The sequence below is a fragment of the Echiichthys vipera genome, assembly GCF_963691815.1.
Source record: "Echiichthys vipera genome assembly, chromosome: 1".
Taxonomy (NCBI): domain Eukaryota; kingdom Metazoa; phylum Chordata; class Actinopteri; order Perciformes; family Trachinidae; genus Echiichthys; species Echiichthys vipera.
Window position 1 is genome coordinate 4,856,992 of NC_139826.1, and position 26,784 is coordinate 4,883,775.

Genomic DNA, 26,784 nt, shown 5'->3' on the forward strand with positions numbered 1-26,784 from the left:
TTTGATGCTCGTCTGAGGCTTTGAGAAAAATATGAAATCAATCATCCAGGAGATGTTTTGAATATCACTCATACTGGAGCATTAACTGTACATGTTATGGAAACAAAGCTTTCAGGGGAGGTATAGACTGGTGCCCCCACAGAACACACCAAAAATGGACATATGTCCAAAGGTGGCGCTATAATCAAGTAAAAGGCTTTTTGGCCTCTAACTTTCACATCGTATATCCCAAATTTAGATTTCTTACAGCCACATCTTAACTGAAAGGCACTGAATATGGGGATACGGACCATGGCACAGGTCTGCAAAGTATTTTTGCACAAAATTGCAAAAAATGTACTCCTCCTAGGCTGAGAGAAGATCACCACAAAACTTTGCAGGAATTATCCATCAACCACCTTGATGAAACTTTATCAAAAAAATTGTACAAGTCCAAAATATGTGTGAATTAGGACTTAGGACATAGTTAGGACTGAATATTTTCATTTGTCCAGGTCATTGTTATCCCCAAAGAAATCTAAGTCAAAAGCAACTGGACTTGGTTATTTGTCTTGGAAGAAGTTTCACCTCTCATCCAAGAGGCTTCATCAGTTCATTTAAGCATCTGACCAGGCTGAGACTGATCCAAAGATGTGGTGTGGAGATCCAGGTATTTAACCTCTAGTGAGGGCGTTCACAAGGCCGATGATGTCACTGGAACCCTTTGTGCTCCAAGTGCCAACGAAAGTCGTTAGAGTGACAGTAGTTGGCGGGAAGTTGGTTTCTACTTTGTTAGTGCTCTACTGGGTCTTAAAGACAGTCGTTGGAGCCACTGGAGGCTTTTGTGAACAGTTGTTCTTTGAGGTTAGATTGTTGATTCTCCTGGGAAGGGATGGAAGGGCAGCATTGTAAATTGAAGATAAGTGGTGTCTCAGCCCTCCTCTGTTTAGCGATGGTTTCTCTACTTTTACTGCTCTTTCAAACCATCTCTGTCCAGGATGTAGACATTGTTGTCATCAAAGGAGTGGGCTTTCTCCTTGAGATGTAAGTGGACGGCAGAGTCCAGGCCTGAGGAGTTAGCTTTCCTGTGTTGGGGCATCCATTTATGCTTCTTTTACTGCTCTTTCAAACCATCTCTGTCCAGGATGTAGACATTGTTGTCATCAAAGGAGTGGGCTTTCTCCTTGAGATGTAAATGGACGGCAGAGTCCAGGCCTGAGGAGTTAGCTTTCATGTGTTGGGCCATGCATTTATGCAATGGTTGTTTTGTTTCTCCAATGTAGAGATCTTCGCATTCCTTGTTGCATTGGACAGCATAAACCAGATGCTTTTTTCTGTGTATGGTGTTCTGTGCTTTGGATGTACTAGTCTCTGTCTGAGTGTGTTACTGGGTTTTGAAATACACAGGGATGCAGTGTTTGTCGAAGAATACCCCAGCCACATACGGGATGACTATGTTGTTTCCCTTGATTTGTTTTACTTTCTCAACCACTTTGGTTTTCTTTCTGGAAGCAGCTGTCGTTTTCACAAAGGTCCAGCTGGGGTAACCAAAAGTTGTGAGGGCGCCTCTCAGGTGCTTGCGTATGGTCGTGAGAGATGTGGTAGTTAGAAAGGAACTTCCTGTATGTTATAGTCAAACAGGAATTGTTTTACATCTCCGCAATAATTAGCCTTATTACATTAAACTTGGATTAGTGGTTCTCCATGGTAATTTGAGGCTCTGTGCAACATTTGAGGACAATCGGACATTAGTTGGTGCTGTTATGCGAACATTTTGCACACATAATCCTTCTACCCCTACAATCAAAAGTTATCAAAATCATTTTCATAATTCGAACAATGTGGAAGTTATAGGGGAAAGACTTCCTGTGCACTGTAGTCAAAACAGGAAGTATTGCCTTACTATGCAGTAGTTTCTCTGATTAACTTGGAAGAGCAATGCTCCACTGAGGGTCTGTGCAAAATCTGACATAAATCGGCCACAAGCTTGGGCTGTTATGAAAAACTGAGTAATGCATGCATTATGTGAATAAATGCTAAATCTCCTTTTTTAAATACCAGCACTTTCTTTTTTTAACCTCTGAAGCTGTACAGGCTGGAATTTCCGGCAGGGTAGATGCCTTAAGGCACGTGGCTGCCATCCACAGTTCATAGTTATGTCCATTATATTATATCCACAGGAACAGACTGGCTTCCCCCAAGGACTGCAACAATAGTGGCTTTGGTGAGCCTCTGGATGTCTCACGGAGAACTTTGATGACGCTTACCGCAATCTCCACGCTGTTTGGCTGTCCCTGCGCGATACCGCCTGAAAAGTTCAATATTTTTAACTTTATTTGCTCTAGACGCTTCATTCGTGCCGCGTCTTGTCACGGCAGACAGTCCATTCACGCCGCCTCGGCCTGAATCGCTGGCATGATTTTCAATGTAGAGTTCAGTTTGCGTCTATTGCGTTTGGTGTCAATGCAGCTTTAGGGAGAGCCCAGCCACCCTCCTGAGAAACCCTATTTGGGACGCTTGTACCCGCAACCTCGTTCTTTCGGTCATGACCGAGCTTTCATGACCATAGATGAGGTCGGGGCAGTCGATCAGCTCGGGGCATTAAGCGACTGCAATACTGCCCCTGCTGCTCCGATTCTCCAGTCACGCTCCATTTTCCCCTCGGAACAAGATCCCGGGTACCTGAACTCCTTCACTTGGGGTAAGGACTCCCTACCCGGAGTAAACAATCCATTGGTTTCCTGCTGAGAGCCATGGCCTTAGATTGAGAGGTTCTAATCATTTCACACTTTGCCTCTCCTTTGGCAATGTCTCAGACTCCCATGCAATGTTGAAGCGATGTGTCAACCAAGACAGCCCCATCCCTGGACCAATCCCATTAATCCCTGGGGCTCTGCCACTGTGGAGTTGAGACAATTATTCAGCTCTGGAGGGAGCTTTCTAAAGTTAAAAATAATAATAACAATGCTGTTGATGTCCTCAAGGGTATCTCATCGTCAGCTTAATTTTTCTTTTAACAGAAAGCCTGCATGGATTCCAAACTGGAGGTGTGGGAATTTTGATGCTATACAGCTATATAAACTACATTATAGGAAATATTTTTTGAGATCAACCAAGACTAAAGAAGATTTAAAGTCTGGATAATTCTGCTGTATCACCTTTGACATTTTTATCTGTCTCTTGTGAATCCCCTAAGAGCTATACTTAATCAACATAATACCCTTTTACCTCCTTTTATGTTAGAGAGAAACACTTTTTATTTGTTTTCAGTGGCCTAGAATTTAAACTAAACTGAAAAGTATAACAGATTTTATTATTATCCCACTGTTGAACCTTACAATAGTCTTAAACTGTAAAAACAGCTCATTAGAGGACGCAAGATGTCAGACTTTATCACAGCTCAGTACATCCGGGGCCCGTTTCACAAAGCAGGTTTAGTGAAAACTCTGAGTCTGTTTTTAACCCTGAATTGAGGGAAACTCTGAGTTTTCCGTTTCACAAAGGGAGGTAACTCAAACCAGAGACAGAGGGGTAACTCTAGCCTGTTTCACAAAGAGAGGTAACTTAACCTCAGTTACCATGGTAACATGCTCTCTGAAACTAACCTGGTCGGGACCAGGTTAGTGTCAGAAAACCTTGAGTTTCTCTCTGTCTCCGCCCTCTTTCAGCCACACACGGTGTTTGATTTCCTCATTCATTCAGTCAGCGGGCGAGTTTTGGCGTAGTATAGTTCTGTCGTCAGTTTTTACAGAAAATCATTGCAAAAATCATTCAGTAGGCCTACATTAGAAGTTATATTAGGTGGCAACTATTTCACTACCATGGCATGTCCTTTTGATAACGATCCCGTGGATGAAGGTGCAGCATTACTGCGCAGAGAATTAAATATTCGTCGGGAGATGATTATCAAACTATTGATTATAGATGTTCTTGCATTTCCAGGCAATTCTCTTTTTGAGCGGTACCGTTTCATATCACAGCAGATATTGTGTGTTGCGCTGCGTTTTTTTGCAAAAGGGAGTTTTTTTATACAACATATAAAAATCATTCAGTAGGCGTACATTAGAAGTTATATTAGGTGGTGACTATTTCACTACCATGGCATGTCCTTTTGATAATGATCCCGTGGATGAAGGTGCAGCATTACTGCACAGAGAATTAAATATTCGTCTGGAGATGATTATCAGACCGCGCATAGACGTCCTTAATATACTGCAGCCATAATTACAAAAGGAATGAAATGGATCTTTTGAGCAAGTTGAATGTATTTGACTTAGCGTTTCCTAAATATAATCCCAGCTTTTCTTGCAATTTATAGGTTCAAAAGTGTGTGCTTTTAATTGGGTTACCGGTATATAAACTACTCCTATAGGTGGAAACAACAGCCTTCTGATCCAGAATATCCCCTATAATGCGAGGGGGTGCATTTCACGGCCACCGTCACAGTCACCGTTTCATGTCACAGCTCATCATTTACATACACAGCCTCATCCGTCGTTACATTTCCAACATTAACAACCAAAGTCATGCTCTCACATCCCAGCAGATATTGTGTGTTGCGCTGCGTTTTTTTGCAAATGGGAGTTTTTTTATACAACATATAAAACAGCCACAGCCACTACGTTTAAACTTACGCACTGACCCAAGCAGCAATGTTCTCCCACGCCGTCTCCCTCTCTTTTACTGCTGCAGTGGTGTTACACTTTCGGCGAAAACATGCTCAAACTCTCCGTATGAGCGCATTAATATTTCCAATTCCAGTGGTTGCGTAGCGCTCCACTTCCCCGTTGCTATGGTGACTCGTCGAATCAGGGCTCCATTGATGCTGTCTTTTTTTACTTGTGGTGCACGCGCTTAACTCCAGGTCAAGCTACTCTGAGTTGATCAACCTAACGCAAATCTGCTGTTCTGGAACTGAAAACTCAGAGTTTCCTATCTCAGAGTAGATCAACTCAGAGTTCAGGGTTAGACTCAGAGTTTTTTGAACCTGCTTTGTGAAACGGACCCCAGGTTAGCCACACCAATGCATGTGTGAATGGGTTTCAGTGAGCTTTGAATAAACAAACCTGGTTGTATTGCAGTCAGTATCTAAGATGGAAACTGGGATGAGCATCTGGATTGGAACATCAAGGCCTTAGCTGACATGCTCTTCCAGAGCACATAAATATCTGTCTCTCAGTAGTACCTCTACACCCCATAGGAAAAAGCCTTTCGTCCACAGGAAACATTCAATGAAGCAACACTGGCCCAAATATGACAAAACACACCCATAAAACCACATACGGACAACCCCTACAGGCCATTTTGCAGGGTGTATTTGTTCCTCCTCTATCTCTAGTTAATTATTATTCATTTCAGCTCAAAACCAGAAGGTGCCAATTGACAAGCTTCAACACTGCTGTGTGAATTAGCAGCATGCACTGTTTGTTTGTGTGCAGTAGAAAAGTTCTTACTCAGTGGATATTTCAGCAGTAGCATGGTGAAGAAAGTGAGGCTGAGCTGCAGTTAGATATAATGGAGACAAATGTGTTGCCAGGAGGCTATAGAATGATGCCACAGGGCACAGTCTGAAATAGATTGTCTGTGATGACTTCCTGAACAAGCAACACTGCACAACAAATAGCTGAGGGGGCTGAGAACAGACAGCTTGAATGTGGCTTTTAAAAACAGTAGCGATGTGATGCTTTTATCAGTATAAGGAAAATACAGAACACACCCGACCCAGACGGTGTCTCCTGGACTTCCTAGCATCCCATCCACACCTACCTGTAGAGAGGTCTGGACTGTGTCTGAGTTTCAAAAGGGCAACAAAAAGTGACGGTTCAGGCAACAAAACACCTACTTAAGATTAGACAAAGGGTGTGAGTATTCTGGGACTTGAACGTCAACACCCAGTGTGTGTTTTGAGACCCATCAAACACTTCTCTTTGCCAATTTCAACAGCCTTATATTATGTCACCTGATTTCCTTCTTTGCGCCGTAATTGCATTTTGCAGAACATAATTTCTACAGTAATAGTACAGTAGTCTATATTTAAATGTCTTACTAACTATTAGATGGATATCTTATGAAATCTGAAAGTAAATTGTATTGATTATGCAATTGTGTTCGGACATTCATAGCCCCCTAAAGATAAATCTTAATGACGTTGGTGATCTTACAACATTTCCTCTAGCACAACCAATGCCTTTTGTTTGTCCATCAACTAATTATGCTAGATTTACGAAGACACCCATTATATGAACTAACATAAAAAGGAGTTAATGAGTTAATGAGAGTATGATTTTGAATGAGCATTTGTACATAAACCGTATATCCCCTTTTTTTGTCTGATTCTGAGTATTATTTTGATCATCTCTGACTAACCTGGAGGTTTGGAGGTGCTTCAGCAAATATCTTTATAATAATTTACTTTGATGATTCAGAATTATTCTTTACACTTTCAAATATTTTTTGGGGGGATGGTGAAATATTCGCTGCACACTGAACTGATGAGAGACTAAAATACGCACGAGAACTTTCTGCCAGTTTCTGCACTGACTATGATCATGTTTTTTCCTAATCACTGAGCTACATATAGAGGATATTCATGGTCACCAAAACCTCTGTCTACATCCTCCTTAAACTCCAAACATGATGTGTCTTCAAAGGCTGAGACTACAGGTGAAGTGATTGGACTGTGTGTCAGTTGAGCAGATTTGTTGCTCTGAACAGTTTTTTTCTACAGTCTCATCAGCCCCAGCAATGAGCAGCAGCTCTGTAGAGGGAAAACATACTCGATGCTGGATTCTTCTTTTCCCTTTGTTAAAGAGGACCTATCATGCTTTTCTGTCTTTTCTTACCTATAAATGTAGTTTTAATGTGTTATAGTCATGTTAAATAATACCAATGCGTAAAATAATAAAGTCCTTACATTTAGACATGAGCCCTGCCGACGACTCATGTCTATAGACCTTTTCAATTGAATTTGATTAAAAAGGTCTATACCATTGGTGTATTAGCCCTCCTGTTTAAAGTTTGAAGATCTAGGAAAAATAGTTAAAAGTATTTTTTCAGTATGAAACTTCTTCTGCTTGCCTTATTTTGTGTAATCAACATATAATATGAAAATGGTTGATCTCACGTATTTGCAACCACCTGTTGCATGTTTATATCCCATAGATACTGTTGCCCCTGACTGCCGGGTCAATTTGACAATATAAAGGTAAAAGAGTGTCAGAAATGTCAGACTATTTCTTTCTTTGCAACAGTGAGACATGTTTCACCCCAATCTCTCTCACACACACACACCAGCCTGGTCTCACTAAAAGGCGTGTGAATGACACGCTATTTCTCTTAAGCCATCTCGCGTATAATTACAACGCATGTCCTGTTTTTTGCGTGTCATTTCACGCCATGTAGTCTCAATTGACTTGTATAGTGCAGAGATGGCGTTGTCATTTCACGCACAAATGTCATTGAGGGAAAACCCACGTGTTCGTATTTCTCCGCTACTTTCCGGAGAAATACGAAGTGGTGGAGCTTTCTGTCAGAGGGTTGTTTTTAAATCAATATTTCATGTGAAGGATGGCTGAAATAACGGGCGTGAAATGCCCTAGCCCTAACCCTAACCCTTACCCTAACCCAGACCCTAACCCTTACCCTAACCCTGGGGAACAACGGGCGTTAAATGACACGCGAAAAGCTTAATATGCGTAGACATGCACGCGAAAAGTCATGCAAGTCATGAAAAGTGGCGTGCTATTTATACACCCTCCCATGAGACCACGTTGCACACACACACACACACACACACACACACACACACACACACACACACACAAACACACAAACACACACACACACGCAGGTGTCGAAACCATTTATGTTCTCGCAGGACAAATCCACTCACGCACACACATACACACAGACACACAGGTGCAGGTGTTAAGACTTTTGACGGGAACCATTAATGTTCTTGCGGGAAAACGTGTTGAAGTTGCGCTTCTTACCTTTACTCATCGTTTAAATCTGATGGTGCAGAGAGGGAATCCCCGGTGCAGGCCCTATTTACATTGATTTGCATATTTAAATGGGGGCGTGGACAGGGAGGAGTTTAGCACTTCTACATCCGGCTCAATTCCACGTTGATTGGGATGTACAAAGGAAAAATGCTTGGATCCATGCGTACGCACACTTTGATACATCTGATTTTATTTGTGCGTACGACAGTTTCTGGATTCTAGCGTACGCCATGTTTCAGTAAGAAATCCACGCAAGTCTTAGTACATGAGGCCCCAGGAGAGCTGCAGATAAATAGGGTGTGTCCAACAATGAAGTCAATTGTCACCAGGTGCCTGATTAACACAAATAACTGTGAGGGATCTGAAAGTGTTCTCTAATTTTGATTATTGTTTTTTTCACAAAATAAAGGTTTTTGTTGAAGTGCCTTGGTTATTTAAACAAACACGTTGATACAGCAGTGGTATAGCCACAGCGGATATTCTATAAAATGATGGTAAAAATGATAAAAAATAATAGTATTTCAGAATAAATCAAGTATTTATAATTTGTTCTCTAATTTTGATCTCCAGTGTGTGTGTGAAGATATCAAGTGAATGTACAGCAACTACATGTTTTAGTTTGACAACAAATAAAGACCTGTGGAGGAGTCCAGTGTGTTGTTTCTGCTGCTGAGTGAAGTGATGGAGGTTTGCTCCAGAGACTCCTGTGTGTCTCCTCCTGTGATTTCTGACCAGGAACAGCTAACACTGAACTACTGTCAAATATTTAATGGAATTTCCATCTCATCTCATCTCATCTTCATCCGCTTATCCGGGGTCGGGTCGCGGGGGCAGCAGCTTTAGCAGGGGACCCCAAACTTCCCTTTCCTGGGCCACATTAACCAGCTCTAACTGGGGGATCCCGAGGCGTTCCCAGGCCAGTGTGGAGATATAATCTCTCCACCTAGTCCTGGGTCTTCCCCGAGGCCTCCTCCCAGCTGGCCGTGCCTGGAACACCTCCCTAGGGAGGCGCCCAGGGGGCATCCTTACCAGATGCCCGAACCACCTCAACTGGCTCCTTTCAACGCTAAGGAGCAGCGGCTCTACTCCGAGTTCCTCACGGATGGCTGAACTTCTCACCCTATCTCTAAGGGAGACTCCAGCCACCCTCCTGAGAAAACCCATTTCGGCCGCTTGTACTCGCGACCTCGTTCTTTCGGTCATGACCCAACTTTCATGACCATAGGTGAGGGTAGGAACGAAGATTGACCGGTAGATTGAGAGCTTTGCCTTCCGGCTCAGCTCTCTTTTCGTCACAACGGTGCGGTAAAGCGACTGCAACACCGCCCCTGCTGCTCCGATTCTCCGGCCAAACTCACGCTCCATCGTCCCCTCACTCGTGAACATGATCCCGAGGTACTTGAACTCCTTCACTTGGGGTAAGGACTCATTCCCTACCTGGAGTAAGCAATCCACCGGTTTCCTGCTAAGAGCCATGGCCTCAGATTTAGAGATGCTGATCCTCATCCCAGCCGTTACACACTCGGCTGCGAACCGATCCAGTGAGTGCTGAAGGTCACTGACCGACGATGCCATCAGGACCACATCATCTGCGAAAAGCAGAGACGAGATCCTCAGCCCACCGAACTGCAACCCCTCCCCACCACGACTACGCCTTGAAATCCTGTCCATGAAAATCACGAACAGGATTGGTGACAAAGCGCACCCCTGGCGGAGGCCAACCCCCACCGGAAACGAATCCGACTTACTCCCGAGGATCCGGACACAGCTCTCACTTTGGGTGTACAGAGAATGGATGGCCCACAGAAGTGACCCCCTCACCCCATACTCCCGCAGCACCTCCCACAGTATCTCCCTAGGAACCCGGTCATATGCCTTCTCCAGATCCACAAAACACATGTAGACTGGATGAGCATACTCCCAGGCCCCCTCCAGGACCCTTGCGAGAATGAAGAGCTGGTCCGTTGTTCCACGTCCAGGACGGAATCCACATTGTTCCTCTTCAATCTGAGGTTCGACTATAGGACGAACCCTCCTTTCCAGCACCTTGGAGTAGACTTTACCAGGGAGGCTGAGTAGTGTGATACCCCTGTAATTGGCACACACCCTCTGGTCCCCCTTTTTAAAAAGAGGAACCACCACCCCGGTCTGCCACTCCCTTGGCACTGTCCCAGACTTCCACGCAATGTTGAAGAGGCGTGTCAACCAAGACAGCCCCTCCCAACCCAAAGTTTTCAGCATTTCTGGACGAATCTCATCAACCCCTGGGGCTTTGCCACTGTGGAGTTGTTTGACTACCTCAGTGACTTCCGCCAGGGATATTGACAATGATTCCCCATCAGCCTCCAGCTCTGCCTCTACAAAAGAGGGCGTGTTAGTCGGATTAAGGAGTTCCTCAAAGTGCTCCTTCCACCGCCCGATCACCTCATCGGCTGAGGTCACCAGCGTCCCGTCTTTACTGTAAACAGCTTGGACGGTTCCCCGTTTCCCCCTCCTGAGATGTCGAATGGTTTTCCAGAAGCACCTTGGTGCCGCCCGAAAGTCCTTCTCCATGGCTTCTCCGAACTCCTCCCACACCCGCTGCTTTGCCTCTGACACAGCAGAGGCTGCAGCCCTTCTGGCCTGTCGGTACCTTGCAACTGCCTCCGGAGTCTTCTGGGATAGCATATCCCGGAAGGCCTCCTTCTTCAGTCGGACAGCTTCCCTGACCACCGGTGTCCACCACGGTGTTCGAGGGTTACCGCCCCTTGAGGCACCTAAGACCTTGAGGCCACAGCTCACCGCTGCAGCTTCAGCAATTGAAGCTTTGAACATTGCCCACTCCGGTTCAATGCCCCCAACCTCCACAGGGATGCCAGAAAAGCTCCGCCGGAGGTGTGAGTTGAAGATCTCTCGAACAGGGGCCTCCTCCAGACGTTCCCAGTTCACCCGCACTACTCGTTTGGGTTTACCTGGTCTGTCCAGAATCTTCCCCCATCCTCTGATCCAACTCATCACCAGATGGTGATCAGTTGACAGCTCTGCCCCTCTCTTCACCCGAGTGTCCAAAACATGCGGCCTCAGATGAAATGATACGATCACAAAATCGATCATCGACCTTTGGCCTAGGGTGCTCTGGTACCACGTACACTTATGAGCATCCTTATGTTCGAACATGGTGTTAGTTATAGATAATCCGTGACTAGCACAGAAGTCTAATAACTGACGACCACTCAGATTTAGATCAGGGAGGCCGTTCCTCCCAATCACGCCTCTCCAGGTGTCTCCATCATTGCCCACGTGGGCGTTGAAGTCTCCCAGCAGAACTATTGAGTCCCCTACTGGAGCCCCATGCAGGACTCCATTCAGGGTCTCCAAGAAGGCCGAATACTCTGAACTGCTGTTTGGTGCATATGCACAAACAACAGTCAGAGTTTTCCCCCCTACCACCCGCAGGCGTAAGGAGGCGACCCTCTCGTCCACCGGGGTGAACTCCAACACCGCAGCGCTCAGCCGGGGGTTTGTGAGTATCCCCACACCCGCCCGGCGCCTCACACCCTGGGCAACTCCAGAGAAGAATAGTGTCCAACCCCTATCGAGGAGAACGGTTCCAGAACCGAGACTGTGTGTGGAGGTAAGCCCCACCAGATCTAACTGGTAGCGCTCCACCTCCCGCACAAGCTCCGGCTCCTTCCCCGACAGAGAGGTGACATTCCACGTCCCAAGAGCCAGCTTCTGCTGCCTGTGTCTGGTCCGTTGAGGCCCCTCACCTTCACTGCCACCCGTGCAGCAGCGCACCCGACCCAAGTGGTTCCTCCTGCGAGTGGTGGGCCCACAGGATGGAGAGGAGGGAGGTGCCACATCACTTTTTCGGGCTGTGCCCGGCCGGGCTCCGTGGCAAACCCGGCCACCAGGCGCTCGCCGGCGAGCCCTCCGTCTGGGCCTGGCTCCAGACGGGGGCCCCGGGCTTCCTCCGGGCAGGGTCTCTCTTCCTCTTTTTTTTTTTGTCCATTGAGTCTTTGTGAACCATTCTTAGTCCGGCCCCTCGCCTGAGACCACTTTGCCATGGGAGACCCTACCAGGAGCATTAAGCTCCAGACAACACAGCCCTCAGGTTCACAGGGACACACAAACCTCTCCACCACGATAAGGTGATGGTTCCCGGAGAGGCAATGGAATTTCCTTTTAGTGAAATGCTCTGAATAAATTTGAGCTCCCTCTAGTAAACAGTTGACTATGTATCGTGTGTCTAGAGCTTTTATTGTGAAATGTAAGAACAGAAAAAGCTAAGCTATCTGCGCTGCTTTTGTTAAAGTGAAGGAGTGAAACAGTTTTCTGTCTGCATACAGCAGACCTCTGTCGTTGTCTCGTAATCCTCTGAAGTAAACGTTCCATTCCATTTAATTCATTTTATAATTATGGGTGCAGTTTATTTCCACAGAACATAAAAAAGGTGTTGTTTTGTGTTCGCTATTATCCAAGTTTGTGATTTTAACTCTTTAAAATAGTTTAAAGACTGTAAGTAACCAATGGTCTGACCGTTGTGGGTTAGCTGTTTATAAACTACTCCTATAGGTGGAAACAACAGCTTTCTGATCCAGAATATCACCTATAATGCGAGGGGTGCATTTCACGGCCGGGGTGCGAAATACGGCACAACACTGGCGCTACCGGTGGGTCATTAGGTATTCCGTAAGAGGATACCTTTGTCATCTAGAAGAACCATACCAAGATGTTGATCATCTGATACCTTGTTTGATTTAATGCAATTTATCGAGGGTAGCCACTTACCCAGGAGATGACTTTGGCTCTGCAGTGCGTCTTGCTGCAGCCACGCGCCAACACATTCATTCATTAATTCAATGTCGGGGTCGCGGGGGGCTGGAGCCGAGCTGTTTTGATATTTAAAAGAAACGCGTGTGTTCCCCCCGGCCAACTGGCCACCACGCTTAAAAGCGATAGCTTAGCATCACACATCACCTGTACATTTATCGAGTGGTAGTTTTGGCGATTGATGAGTGCATAATCATTCATGGATGGTGCCTTCAGACGCACATGAGTACAATCAATTGCTCCAACCACAATTTTTATATTTTTTTTATTCGTTTTAAGAATCCGTATTAATGGTGCTGCATTATAGTACATTCAGGTCATCTATGCACCCCAATAACACACACACAACACATGAGGTTCACTGCGCAAAATATAACATTTACTGCTGTTGTGCATTGTACACACTCTCAGTTGCTGACGCATCCTAGATTACAATGGTTCTGCGCAAAACTGATGGAAATGTGGACTCGCCAGCTAGCACCATGGTTCAACTCATTGTGAATGGAACCTGTTCAAGAACACATTCCCTGTAGGTTGAAAAGGCCTGAGAGTGGACACCTGAAGCCTTAAGATTCTGAATTAGGCTTACCCTCCGTTGAGACAGCGTCGTAGAGAGTAGGAAGCTCCTCCTCCGCAGGTGCGAGAACAGTCACTCCAGGGGCCCCAGGCATCCCACCCAAAGTCCCTGTCTTCATCTGAGCGGGTTATCCTGGATGCCTACAGAAGGACAAACACCAACAATAAGGTTAGATATTCACATGCTTTCATACCAAGCATGTTCATGTTTGTATGAAATCTGACCCCACAAAACATTGGTTGTTGGATAGATGTGCAGATCATGTCATTATTGGGTCCGTCGGTCCATGACCAATTCTGGACATCTCTTCAACGTCCGAACTAGGTCCACTATTTGGACGTCCAACCATGACTCAATTTGGACGTCTATGACGGGTGAAGGAAATGCACATGATTTTTTTTGTCATTTAACATTTTTCTGTTTTTCGTTAACTGGTTTATTATGAATAATGAAGTTATGTATTTATGCATATACAGTATGTATTTTTGCATTTGTCAATTTTTTTTTTAATTGGAAATGTAATTTGAGGAAAATATTTTCATGGTAATCTATCCACCTCATTATGAAAGAACTCTCCGGCAGTCAAATACTACCGAGCCAGAAAATTCAGGTCAAGAGCAACAAGCTAGTGTTAGCGCCTCTGCTAATATCAAACAATCAGCATCTATAGCTGAAGATGAATGGCCAGCCTGTTGGTCAAAGTACGGTAATTTAAAAAAACAACAACCTGGCAGTCCTGTTGAAATCCCATATGCCCTGGTTTAACAGCAAAGAGGAAGACATTTGTGATTAATATTTGGTAGCCCTGGTGCCAATCTGATGCCGTTCAGAGCAATATCTTTTGTAATAAAGATTGGGGGTATTGAATTTGGATTTTTTTGTTTGTGTACGTCTATAACTTTAAGCATTTTGATTGTCTATGCAGAGGTTATAACTATCGTAGTTTACCACCATGACTTTGTGTGAATGAAGGTAACCTGGAACCCTCTAAGAGTGCTATGAGTAAGGTTTATGAGCCTATAAAAGTGTCATATTATTATTATAGACGTAGTCTAAAATGAGTCTAAATTTGATGTTGAAAAGAAGTCCACAAACGACCACATTTGGACCATAAATAGCCCCTACACATAGATCCCAGAATTTGAGAAAAGACATCACCTGGCATTAAAAAACAACCCCTTCAGTGGACTGAAATTGGCTTTCAAAAAATGACAGATAGAACGTCACTCCGACGTCACATTGTGCAGTGGGACATGTCTCAAATGTTTTTAAAGAGCACATACAGTACACAGCCAGTTCTCATTCCCAGGGTGTCAAATACTGTTGTTTTGTCACAGCACTGGCTGTTTGGCACAAGGGTGCAAACAAACGCCAGGCTTTAACCCAGGAGGCCGTAGTTCATGTCCTGTGCATTCTGTAATTCTGTAACAAACACACTTATTTTAATCCCACCAACCATCTTTTCCTCATCCAAACCAAGTGGTTTTGCTGCCTAAACCAAACTGCATAGTTTTATGTGAATTCACAACATTAACCACATGTTCCCCATGTCTAAAATGGCGACTGACGTGGAGCGTCATGTGTTTGATGTGCATTACTACCCAGAGCACTGAGAGAGATGCCAAAGGGTCCTGACAGCATGGCAGTATATGACGAGTTGGGATTAAGAAGGGTTGAAATACATTGCCTGTTACAGTAAATGCAGAAGATGTGACATCTGTGGTGAGGTTTTACAGTTGTTGGAAAGCATCTTTGAAGAAGATGAGCTGACATAAGTAACTAGTAAACTAATGTCATAACTTTTTCAAAGAGAAATTGATTACAGTTTTCAAGTAACATGCCCAACACTGATGACCATATTAATAACTTACTGCAAGGCAAATTAGCAAATTAGTAATATCATACTGAGCCCACGATATGAAAGGGTTAAGAATGTGACTTGTTCTGACTGCCCTCATTGGTAAAACCACCGAGCATGTTACAAGAAAGAAACACTCATATTTAGACAAAGTGTTTTTTACTTGTGTGCACTTTGTTTATCTGCTTGTGAGCCACATCAAAGAAGGTGATGGACAATAGTTGTTTCTGATTTGGACGTGTGTCTTGTATATGTGTGTTTTTTTGGTGTTTTTTTTTTCTTTAGTGTGTGATCGTGTTTTATTTGTGCCTTGTGTGTAACCATTCTGCTTTTGTGCTTGGCCAGGTCACTCTTGGAAAAGAGGTTTTAATCTCAATGAGGTTTTGACCTGATAAAATAAATGAGATTGATTGATTAATCGATTGATTGATTGATGGATTGATTTATTGATTGATTTATTGATTGATTGATTGATTGTGTCTCCTCACTAATTCCGACTAAATAATGACAAAAGTAAACGGACTAATTGTGATTAATTACTCACGACAGCATTAAGGGTAAAGTTTTTCTCCACTGTCCTTGTGTTTAAGACAGTAACAATTTAACAGAAACCTAATTAGAAAGAAGTCAGAAACTTCAAAAGAAATCTCATAGACTTATGATGATCCTGTAAGGAACAGCATCTTCTATGTTTATAATGACGTCACATCAATTTCTTACTTAAATATATTGCTCGCTTGGTTTGGGATTTCCCTTCAATAAGGTCTTGGTTTGACTGCTGTCAATATAACAACAAACCCAACTAAGGGAGAACCTGCTTCAGGGTTTCGAGTAACTGCTCTGAACCAAGCCGTTGTGAAAAATACCTTACCATAAATTATTGATAAAGCTTAAGCTAGAAAAGCCTAAAGCTTCAGTGGGACATATTGAACGTGTGCCATGCTGGCGGAGATCATTTCTGTCCACACAGGGACAGTATATCCACACTGAGCTAACAAAGCACAAGATCAGCTCAGCTCTGTCTTGTTTTGATTGGTGTGACTGAAAAGTAACAAAATCCCAGTTAGCTTTCAAGGACACACTTCATAGACATTATACACATAACTGACAAGTATACAAACGTGACCAAAAAAAATCAATTGTCGCCAGAGAATCTATCAGAATGCATGAAATCATTGTGAGGAAGAATTCTTTTAAGCTCTTAATCATCCCCCAGAAACCCTCTCTGGGGTGTGTTGGTAGCTCAGCATGCTGTATTTACAGCACATTCACAAGTCTTTGCAAGCAGCAGGAACCACCATGGAAATAAACTATAAATCAGAAGTTTAATGGATAGATTCTCATGAAATTATGATAAGACATATAAGTCTCCCATAAGATGAGTCCTGCTTACTTTGGTAATCCTCTCATTTCAAGATTGCACTTATCCAGTGATACCTGAACCTGTCCAGGGACAGTGCTGGGCTGTGAAGTGATTTTGGGGCACAGGTGGAATTTCAGATCACATGATAGCCAAAATATTTCTACCAATACACAGCCACTACAAAAGGAATGGTAAAAGTGAGAATATGTTTTTTTTTCCAGAGCATCACAATCATTTCCAGACCAAACAACTGTGCATCTACCCTTGTCTGCTGGAAGGAGTGTGATGTTGTGTTCTTTGTTCAGTGCTGTTATTGCTTTTCTCTCCTCAACAGTGAGGTTGGACGGGGGGACCTTAGCTTGGGTCAACGTTACTGACACTTTTAACTTTAGCTGTTCAGCCTCAGTTCCAGTTAGGTTGTTTTTCTTTATAGCAGATTCTGTAGCTGTAATCAACTCCACTATGGGTTACTCTTTTGGTGTCATGGCAAAGTTCAAGCCCTTGGCTAAGACCCCCTTCTCTCGGTGGGTAAGATCCCTGTCCAACAAATTCTTAATCCATCTGTTATGTGTTTCTTTCTGTGCTAGAGTGTCATTTTTTGCCTCCAAGTGAGTGTTTCTGTGTTTTTGTCAATATTCCTGGATTGTAAGTTATGAAATTTCTTTGTCCATCTTTGCTTTTGTTGCTTTGAGATAGTTGGGCTGGATTTCACCCAGAAAGCCCAACTATCTAACTAACTAACAGCACTGAGCAAAGACCACAACATCACAATCCTCCCAGCAGACAAGGGTTGATGCACAGTTGTTCTCAACACATCTGATTACATCTGGTTTATGCTGTCCAATGCAACGAGGAATGCAAAGATCTCTACCTTGGAGAAACAAAACAACCACTACATAAACGCATGGCCCAACACAGGAGAACTAACCCCTCAGGCCTGGACTCTGCCGTCCACTTACATCTCAAGGAGAAAGCCCACTCCTTTGATGACAACAATGTCCACATCCTGAACAGAGAGGACAGATGGTTTGAAAGAGGAGTAAAAGAAGCCATCTATGTAAAAGTAGAGAAACCATCGCTAAACAGAGGAGGAGGTCTGAGACACCACTTATCTCCAATTTACAATGTTGCCCTTTCATCCCTTCCCAGGAGATTCAACAATCTAACCTCAAAGAATAACTGTTCACAAATGGCCTCCTGTTACTCCAACAACTGTTGTGAAGACTCAATAGAGCACTAACAAAGTCGTAACCAATTTCCCACCAACGACTGTCCCTCTAACAACGGTCATTGGCACTTGGAGCACAAAGGGTTCCAGTGACATCATCGACCTTGTGAAAGGTTAAATACCTGGATCTCCACACCAGATAGTTGGACCAGTCCAAGCCTGGTCAGATGCGTACATGAACTGATGAAGCCTTTAAGATGAGAGGTGAAACGTCTTCCTAGCAAGTCCAGTTGCTTTTGACTGAAATTGCTTTGGGGACATATCAGTAAATCATTTCAGATATAGCAAACAAACTGAACCACCACCACACACTCCACACCACAAAACTTCAAACCAATTCAGATCAAGTGAGATAAATAACAAAAAAAGACCATTTCGCTGCAGAGAGAATGATCTTCCCTGCCTCCACTGCTGCAGACATAACAGCAGAGCACTTACTCCAAAACATTTAGACCAACTGTTTATTGATTGGTTCTGATATCGTGTGGGCATGCCATGACAGCTGTACTTTGGCATCTAATATTGACAAATATGGGCTGTAAAATGGTACTTGTGGCACTAGATGTATGAATCATCATCACAAATAAAAACATATTACACATAAAAGGTCAAAAGTTGTCAAACAAATGCTTGTGTGTGTTAAAGCATCTGCCATAAAATTGACACCAATCTGGAAAAACAGTACCCTAATGAGACCATCCTGATCACAGAGCTCCATTGTATTTTACTCGCAGATCAGCCCGGTAACGTGCGGTGGAGAAAATTTGAAAGTTTGACCAGTGACTGAACCAATCAGTGTTGATTTTGAGGAAGGTCGAAGTGTGACGCAACAAGTAGTGTAAACATCATGGCAACTTCCACGGATGAGATGAACGCAGCTATCAAGCAAGTCGCTCACTAATGCTTTTTTCTCTTGGATCCTTCTGTTGGAATATGGACCGGGCTCCTGACATTGTGCCTTTTATCCGTAAATTCATGTTACACAAACGGCAAATACTGACATGTTGTTTACTTTCTGAGATTTGCCTCAATGCTGTTAGCACATGATACGCTTCGCTGATCTGATTGATAGACAGATGGTTTATCCAATTAGCAACCAGTACTTCCGCCTTTTCCCAAAAGATCTCGAAACAAGAGTTTCCAGATGGATATGCTGAGCAAATGTGAATCAATTAAAGTCAGGTTATTTTGTTATCTTCCTCATTCAAAACTTGTGATATAAAAAGGCAATTTTTTTTTGCAGGTCTGGTTGGTTATCTGATGTTTCCTTATCATGAGGTTGGGATTTTGGTTTTGCATAAAACTCCTATTGCCATAAAATTTGGTTTGGCATTGTTTCTCAGAAATAACTGTAATAAGGGCATCATCGGGTCAATTTTTTTGTGATCAAATACCTGCAAAACTAATGACATCCTCATCAACCTCAGCTTTACTTCGTCTTTGCACTAATTTGCCTAAACATATAATTACAGCTACAATGACCATCTGTTTTGGTCCTCCTGTAATTTAAATCAAGTCCACAGCTGCTTGTCCCTCTACCTTTTTTCTATTCTTTATCAGCTTAGTGTGAAATTTGACTTTTGTGTGAAAATGGAGGGAGTCACAACTGTTGCTAATCTAATGGAGGCAAACATGGTAACACCAACATATAGGCCTACTTGGGAACCAATATTATGATGGATGAGTGGTACTTTGTGCACTTACAGTCAGACAGTGTTGTCTCATTGGGAGTGTTCTCCAGAGAGTGAAAGAGTCCAAGAGTAAGCTGGTGCAGGCGACAGGTCTTACTCTGCTGCTGAAACACTAAAGAGAACCACCACTTTTCCCTCCATGGCCACTGAACCGCAGCATTACTTCACAGTCATCTGTTTTAGGCAAATAGGCCCATCATGCTGCAACAGGCTTAATGCATCCCGCCCCCGACCTTTTTCCTATCTTATCTGCTGTGTTCAAAGCTCAGATGAAGGAGAGAGAGTAACAGAGAGAGAGAGACACTGATATAGAGGGGGAGAGCTGGAAAGAGAGAGGGTTTTCCTGGCTGCGTGTCACCAAAAATAGGAAAATTGGCTTCCCATGGGTCAGTGATGTCACTGCAGCTCCTATGGTGCCAAAGGAGAAGGAATCTCATACTGGGACTGCAAGGATGTGTGTGTGTGTGTGTGTGTGTGTGTGTGTGTGTGTGTGTGTGTGTGTGTGTGTGTGTGTGTGTGTGTGTGTGTGTGTGTGTGTGTGTGTGTGTGTGTGAGAGAGAGAGGAAAATCAAAGCCCAATGAAGCATTCATGGAAAATAAGTCCAAAAACTGAGCTTTGTAAAGTGCTTCTAAATTGTGCCTTTCAATCTGTGCGTTACCGGACGAATAGTCAAAACACCATCTATACAATTCAGGAAACTGTTTTTCCTGGAGAAGTGGTAGCACAGGCCTCCACCAAAAGCTTTCTTGCTGTGTCAGTCAAACCCAGAGCACAGGAACAAACTTTAATTCCTCTGACAATGTTATTTATGCCTGGTCAACCAGAATTAACATTTCTGACATGCCTCTGCAGGTTCCATTTCACCCTGCCTCCCAGACCCAGATCACTTGCTGACCTTGGAGCTAGCAGAGCGAAACACTTGGCAGTTTTCAACCTTGTTACGCTGTACCCCTATAGACCGATTGATTTGTGTCTTGGACTGTTGCACTGCAGTGGAACTCTTGCTTACCCCTGCCTGCTACATCCAAAGAGACAGACTGATCCGCTAGAGAGGAATTAGACACGTTAGCACTCCGCTAATAGGATAAACCACCTTTTGTTATCAGACTCAGCCGGCTAACAGCCATCACAGACCTCCAACAGTAATAACATCGGCATGAGGAGAATCTGTCCAGCCAAGGCTTTTTCTGGCCCGCCTGGCCTATTGTGTGAGCTCTGCATAGTTCAGTATCAGCAATCTGTGTGCACTGACAACCCGGATGACTGGACATGTACAGTATATTTCTCAGTTTACCATGATTAGGACTCAACGTGGTACTATAACAGTCCCTGAGTTCAAATTAATGAAGGGTTTATAAGAGTTTATAGCTGCAAACTTTAAGAGATATTGTACCCATTTTACTCATTCTGTGTCATGGTAATGTGGGCATTGTGTTTAGATAAATGGTGTTTGGCCTGTCTCCAAGTCCTCATGGAATGGAGATATACCGAAATCTGTCAAATGACGCAAAATGTAAACCTGGATAAAACTGGGTGAAATATTCCTTTACGGGCTTATTAGAGAGAGAGCGAAACCTTTTATTATAGTGGTTCCCAGCCTAGATTCTGGGATCCTCAGTGGGGTAGGAAGATAAATATAAGGGGTTGTATGATAATTCATCAGATCCCAAATTAAATGTATTTTAATTTGATTTCTATTTTTTCTATTTTTTTTTTCAATTTCTAAAATCAAATGAAAGAATTTGAAGAACAGCTGTCAAGAAATTCAAAGAAAGCAGTAATGGTCAATGTCGCTGGGAAGTGAAGCTGTGCCTGTGCATGTTTCAAAATTCAGTGAACTCCTAAACGTAATATTGACAAAAGCAAATAATATATACTTTAGGCAACACTTATAGTTACAAGCTTCATGGCTTATTAGCAAGTGAGGAACCTAACATTTTCTTCTGAGGACTTTTGGATGACATCACTAGTATGTTCGAAAATCCCAAAAATGATCCAGACGGCCCAATGATCTTTCAAGGATTTAGGCACAATATCAATTTGGTAATAGTAGTGAGAGTGACCCGTTGTGAATGTTATCACTCCGTTGAATGGGCATTATCAGCTATTAACAGAGAAATCCCAGAGAGTCACCGGCAGCCAGGCATGGCTAACATTGAGTAGCTCAGGGCAGAGCACTGAACCACTAAAATGTCCTTTTTTACCAACTAATACTGCTCAAAAGAACAGCAAACCTCTGCAGTAGCATAAGAGTCCCGACACATAAAGCGAAGCACCAACAACGTAGTGAGTGAACCTGGCGTTTATTTAATATGACTGTTTTACAAGGCTACAAGCCATAGCAGCCAGAGTAAGTCTATACTGAGAGGCAACCCATACATTACCGAGTTCAGTTCTATTGAAGTTCAATAAAACTAAACTCGGTAATGTACTTGTTTGGGTTGCCTCTCAATATGAACAATGCCTTCTGCTAAGGTTTGTAGCCTTGTAAAACATTCTTCAATGGGCTGGAAAAATAGTCTGGGTCAAAAAAGCGACTTTATTAAAGGTTGATTATGGAGAATGAGCCACACACCACAACCTAGTGTCTCAAGGTTGTAGTCACGACAACAAAAAATTATTCCAGCAGGTCGGGTTGCCAGGTCTGGAGACAGACAGTAGCCTACAGGAGACCAGAGTCAGTTTGAGCCTGTTTGAACCCATCCCCTCTGACAAATCACACCATAAAAACAAGTATTGCAGAGGATTTGTGAGTTGACTGACAGTTAGCATTAGCCGTTACCATAGCCATTTGGGCGTGCGTTTTATTGCCGTGGAACTCCTTTCTCTCAGTCCATGGAGTGAATGCTTGGCCTTAATTGACTCTGGTTTTTGCCTGTCTCCGGTCACTCAGCTGCTGGGACAAATAACGCCCCCTTCACTGAGGCTCCGAGGGAGCTGCAGGATTGGCAAACTCCATTTCACCCAGTGCCAGCCTACAGTAGCTGCACCCAACAACAGATAATCCTGGCAACCAGTAATGTCCAACACTATTGGCTGGTACATTGTAAACAGAACGTGACAGAAAGTCAATTTTTTAAAAAATATATTAATTCAGACTAAATATATTTTTTTTTATGGAAAAGCAATACTTTCATTCTGTAACCCTCCAAACACCCCATGGTTGTATTATTTATTGAAAAATATAGCTTTTAATAAAGATTCTACATATTCAACCTTTAAGGTTTAAGAACCCTTGTTGTTACCAGTGACAGATGATTAAGGGTACAGAACGATCACAATGTAAAAGACACCACTGTGGACTGTTCAAACAGGGAACATATCTCCTGTTTTAAAGTCATATGCTTCGTCGAGCCATCCATCCACCAAAGCGCCCCCAATTTTTAAAAAAATATATTAATTCAGACTAAATATATTTTTTTTTATGGAAAAGCAATACTTTCATTCTGTAACCCTCCAAACACCCCATGGTTGTATTATTTATTGAAAAATATAGCTTTTAATAAAGATTCTACATATTCAACCTTTAAGGTTTAAGAACCCTTGTTGTTACCAGTGACAGATGATTAAGGGTACAGAACGATCACAATGTAAAAGACACCACTGTGGACTGTTTAAACAGGGAACATATCTCCTGTTTTAAAGTCATATGCTTCGTCGAGCCATCCATCCACCAAAGCACCCCCTAAAAAGTTTCCAGGGTAAATAACATTGCCATGCCTTTGCTCTTCATAGACAAGTGTCATAATTCATAGAAATGCCAGAGGTCCTTCTCAGAGTGAATTATAATGATATATAATAAGACATTTGAATGGCAGATGCTTTTATCTTTCTAAGTTGCTGAGGATGACAAAGCTGTAAAGTAGGCATTGGAGTACCTTTTCAGGTTTTTTTTCCTGCATTATAAATTTGGAGGTGGCCGCCTCACTGAACACCACCATGCTGGAATTTTGATTGAAAATCAGTGTAGTTCTATTGAAGCTCAGTGGCGATGTTTAAAACTCGGTTCAAATCAACTGCAGCAGAATGGGTGCGTTTGATTTCAGCTCCGGGCCATAAAATTACGTTGAGGCACTGCATGTGTTCCTGCAGGGCTCATAGGGGCTCTGCTCCGTTCAAATGTTGAGCATAAACACACTCCACCGGTGCAGAGCAACACGGTGGTTTCATTTGCTGCTTGGCTACAGGAGGACTCCGGTACTTTTCAAACTGGTGAGGTGAATTATTTTGCATAAAAACACAAAGTTTCACCCATATTTTATGCTTTGCAGACCTCATGATGTCGCAGAAAATCAGCAATTTTTTAAGAAAAGAGCAAGAGAGGATGAGGAGGACAGTAGGTAGAAACAGTGTGGACGGACAACAGCTCAGGATATTACATCAATAAAACATTTTATGAGTTATAACTAACACCTGCCCGCATCCAGTGTGAAAAGAACACTTTCCACCATCAACACCAGGAAAGCAGCGGGTCCAGACAACATTCCTGGAAGGGTGCTGAGAGACTGTGCAGAGGAGCTGAAAGATGTGTTCACAGACATCTTCAACACCTCCCTGAGGCAAGCCACTGTCCCATCATGCTTCAAGACCGCCACCATAATACCTGTGCCAAAGAAACCATCTCCATCCTGCTTCAATGACACCAATCATCATGAAGTGCTTTGAACGGCTAGTCATGGCACACATCAAATCCATCCTACCCCCCACCCTGGACCCCTTCCAGTTTGCATACAGAGCTAATAGATCCACAGAGGATGCAATCTGCTCTGCCCTCCACCCAGCCCTCACTCACCTGGACAAGAAAGACTCATATGTGAGAATGCTGTTCATAGACTTTAGTTCAGCATTCAATACCATAATACCACAACAACTCATCTGCAAACTCGACAAGCTGGGCCTCAACACCTCCCTCTGCAACTGGCTACTGGACTTCCTCAGCCAGAGGCCACAAGCAGTGCGTGTCGGCAACAACACCTGCAGCAGAATCACTCTGAGCACAGGGGTCCCACAAGGCTGCGTGTTCAGTCCTCTGCTCTTCACACTGCTGACACATGACTGTGAACCAACCTACAGCTCAAACCACCTGGTGAAGTTTGCAGATGACACAACTCTGGTGGGGCTCATAACCAAGGGAGATGAGACGCAATACAGGAGAGAGGTAGACCTCCTGACCTCATGGTGCAAAAGCAACAACCTCCTGCTGAATGTCAGCAAGACAAAGGAGGTTGTTGTCAGCTTCCAGAGAGGTCAGACCCAACACCCCCCACTGACCATCGACGGTGCTGCTGTAGAGAGGGTGAGCAGCAACGAATTCCTGGGGGTGCACATCAGCGAGGACCTCTCCTGGACCACCAACACCACAGCACTGGCGAAGAAAGCACAGCAGCGCCTCTACTTCTTGCGGAAACTCAAGTCGGCAGGGGCCCCTCCGCCCATCATGATAACATTCTACAGGGGCACAATTGAGAGCATTCTCACCAGCTGCATTACTGTGTGGGGTGGAAGCTGCACTGACTACAACAAAAAGTCACTCCAGCGCATAGCAAATGCAGCTGGAAAAATCATAGGGGAAACCCTCCCCTCCCTTCAGGACATCTACACAACCCGCCTCACCCGTAAGGCACTCACAATTGTGAGTGATGCAAATCACCCTCACACAACCTGCCAACAGCTTCAACCATCAGGCTGTGAGACTGCTGAACACTCCCTCAGCCTCAGCCCCAGCCATCAGAAACCTCAGACTGGCTGGAGTCTAGAGATCTGCCCCCCCCCCCCCCCACACACACACACACACACACCAAATGACTGTTTTTGCACTACAGAAATTGCACTGACAACAAAGCAAAGTATTCATATTACCTCTTACCCTGTTACTGTGTCTTGTTATTTTCTTGTTATTTTATTTATAATATGTGTACCCTGCCATTCTATGGAACAAGCCTTAAGCTCTCTGCACTTTATTGTATATATTTGTTGTCATGTCCTGTCTGCCCTGGTGGTGTCATGTTCTGTCTTGTCTGGATGTACGTCTACGCATGGGATAGCGGGGAACGTCATTTCGATTCCTTTGTATGTATAACACATGTGAAGTATTGACAATAAAACTGACTTGACTTGACTTGACTTGACTAACACCATGTTCGAACATAAGGATACACATAAGTGTACGTAGTACGAGAGCACTCTAGGCCAAAGGTCGATGATCGATTTTGTGATCGTATCATCTGATCTGAGGCCGTATGTTTTGGACACTCGAGTGAAGAGAGGGGCAGAGCTGTCAACTGATCACCATCTGGTGATGAGTTGGGTCAGAGGATGGGGGAAGATTCTGGGCAGACCAAGTAAGCCCAAACGAGTAGTGCGGGTGAACTGGGAACGTCTGGAGAAGGCCCCTATCCGAGAGATCTTCAACTCACACCTCCAGCGCAGCTTTTCTGGCATCCCTGTGGAGGTTGGGGGCATTGAACCGGAGTGGGCAATGTTCAAAGCTTCCAGCGGTGGCCTCAAGGTCTTAGGTGCCTCAAGGGGTGGTAACCCTTAAACACTGTGGTGGACACCGGTGGTCAGGGAAGCTGTCCGACTGAAGAAGGAGGCCCTCCGGGATATTTTATGCCAGAAGACTCCGGAGGCGGTTGCAAGGAACCTAGGGGCCAGAAAGGCTGCAGCCTCTGCTGTGTCAGAGGCAAAGCAGCGGACGTGGGAGGAGTTCAGAGAAGTCATGTAGAAGGACTTTCGGGCGGCACCAAGGTGCTTCTCGAAAACCATTCGACATCTCAGGAGGGGGAAACGTGGGAAAAGTCCAAGCTGTTTTCAGTAAGGACGGAACGCTGGTGACCTCAGCTGATGAAGTAATCGGGCGGTGGAAGGAGCACTTTGAGGAACTCCTTAATCCGACCAACACGCCCTCTTTTGTAGAGGCAGAGATGGAGGCTGATGGGGAATCATTGTCAATATATTTGGCGGAAGTCACTGAGGTAGTCAAACAACTCCACAGTGGCAAAGCCCCAGGGATTGATGAGATTCATCCAGAAATGCTGAAAGCTTTGGGTTTGGAGGGGTTCTTGGTTGACACGTCTCTTCAACATTGCATGGAAGTCTGGGACAGTGCCAAGGGAGTGGCAGACCGGGGTGGTGGTTCCCCTATTTAAAAAGGGGGACCAGAGGGTGTGAGCCAATTACAGGGGTATCACACTACTGAGCCTCCCTGGTAAAGTCTACTCCAAAGTGCTGGAAAGGAGGGTTCTTCCTATAGTCGAACCTCAGATTGAAGAG

At 44.1% G+C, this 26,784-nt stretch overlaps 1 protein-coding gene across 1 annotated transcript in view; it reads right to left on the reverse strand.

Moving 5' to 3' along the window:
* adamtsl3 (ADAMTS-like 3) overlaps positions 1–26,784 on the reverse strand; it is a 429,814-nt gene that overhangs the window by 194,069 nt on the left and 208,961 nt on the right. The window contains 1 exon segment of the mRNA XM_083913233.1: positions 13,384–13,511. Within this exon segment, the coding sequence (XP_083769359.1) occupies positions 13,384–13,511 (128 nt within the window).